The sequence below is a fragment of the Merops nubicus genome, unplaced genomic scaffold, assembly GCF_000691845.1.
Source record: "Merops nubicus isolate BGI_N331 unplaced genomic scaffold, ASM69184v1 scaffold20033, whole genome shotgun sequence".
Classification (NCBI taxonomy): Eukaryota; Metazoa; Chordata; class Aves; order Coraciiformes; family Meropidae; genus Merops; species Merops nubicus.
The window spans coordinates 2,612-4,048 of NW_008598484.1; the positions used below are offsets into that span (position 1 = coordinate 2,612).

Here is a 1,437-nt window from a genome sequence, read left to right on the forward strand (position 1 = left end):
ATGTGAAAAGATCAGCTGTTCCTGTCTCTGTCTCTCAAAATGGAGGCTGGGAAACATGTTGTGTAAATAGTTCCTGCCTTGCATTATGGCCAGACTCTTCTAGATGCTGCATCACAGTTATGCCTTAAACTTCTGTCAGCTAGGAATTCTTATGGAAATAATAGAAATAGTGGTGTGCTTTCAGCTGTAGGTGCTGCCTAAGCAGTCTCTTACCGGGGCTAGCTGCTCATCCTGTTGTACTCTGTTACATACACAGGCTGTGCCTTTCTTGCAGGAATCCAGTATTTCTCAGCCTACCATAAATTTTCATGCATAAATATTCTGGATTGAATTTTCACTCCAGAAGAAATTTGAAAAGGAGAAGTGATAATAAAATGTAAGCTGTAAATACTCTTTCAAGTATCTGTGAGAGGAGAGGAAGTAAACTCTTGGTATAAGTCTGATAGCTTAAAAATGTTTTTATTGTGTTGAGTTGGAAAGTATTTTGTCTTCTCTGCAACTGAGATAATCTCTCCAGAATCCAAAAAATTGTTGAGAAACATTTTTCCTTGGTTTTGATAAAGCATTTAAATAGCAAGAAGAAAGGTTAAGTTTTTCTTTACAGTTTATCTCCTCTTTGCCTTTCCTGTAGGTGAGATAACAATGGAAGCAATATTATCCCGGCTGAAGCAGCTCACCCCTGATGAGCTGAGAGGAGAAATTGTAAGAGCAGGACTGAAATGTGGGCCCATTACCTCAACTACTAGGTTTATTTTTGAAAAAAAATTGGCTCAGGCATTGTTGGAGCAGCAAGGAACGTTGGAGGAGAAAGGGCCTGCTCTGTCAGAGGAGGCTGTGGGAAGTGTCCCACCCGAGAGGAGCCGGGCAGAAGCACAGGCGGCTTCGAAAGCTGCGGCGGTGAATCACAACGGTCACGGGGGTGTTTCGGAAGAGGTGGACTTCGGGTACTGTGTGGGTCTGAACCCTCCAGAGGAAGATGATGTGGTGCACACAAACTGTTCAGCTCCAGTCTGTGGAGCAGGGTGTGTTGATTCACAGACAAGTACTCAGGCACCGTCCAGAGATCCTCCACTGTTTTACGGCGTTTGTCCGGTGTACGATGACATATTGGCAAGGAACGGTAAATATTCAGTTCTTTAATTTTCAGTGAGAAGCATTTTGCAACGATATCTAAATAATGTGCTATGAATACTACTGTATCGGTATTCAGCCATTGCCTGATGTATTTTTTTGTTTCTGTAAATGGTATTTATTGGATCTTCTGTGGCATAGAAACACAGTTATGAGACATCCCAAGTGTTCTGCCATAACAGTTGATCATAACATAGAATCGTAGAATCATTAAGGTTGGAAAAGACCTTGAAGATCATCAAGTCCAACCATCAACCCAGCACTACCATGACCACTAAAGCATGTCCCAAAGTACCATGTCTACAT

General features: G+C 42.1%; 1 protein-coding gene across 1 annotated transcript in view; it reads left to right on the top strand.

Annotated features, from left to right (window-relative positions):
- Nucleotides 1–639: 639 nt before the first annotated feature.
- Nucleotides 640–1,437, top strand: part of ANKLE2 (ankyrin repeat and LEM domain containing 2) — a 14,906-nt gene continuing 14,108 nt past the window's right edge. The window contains exon 1 of the mRNA XM_008937062.1: nucleotides 640–1,120. Coding sequence (XP_008935310.1) covers nucleotides 643–1,120 — 478 coding nt within the window. The 5' untranslated portion in view covers nucleotides 640–642. The remainder of the gene's footprint in view (nucleotides 1,121–1,437) is intronic.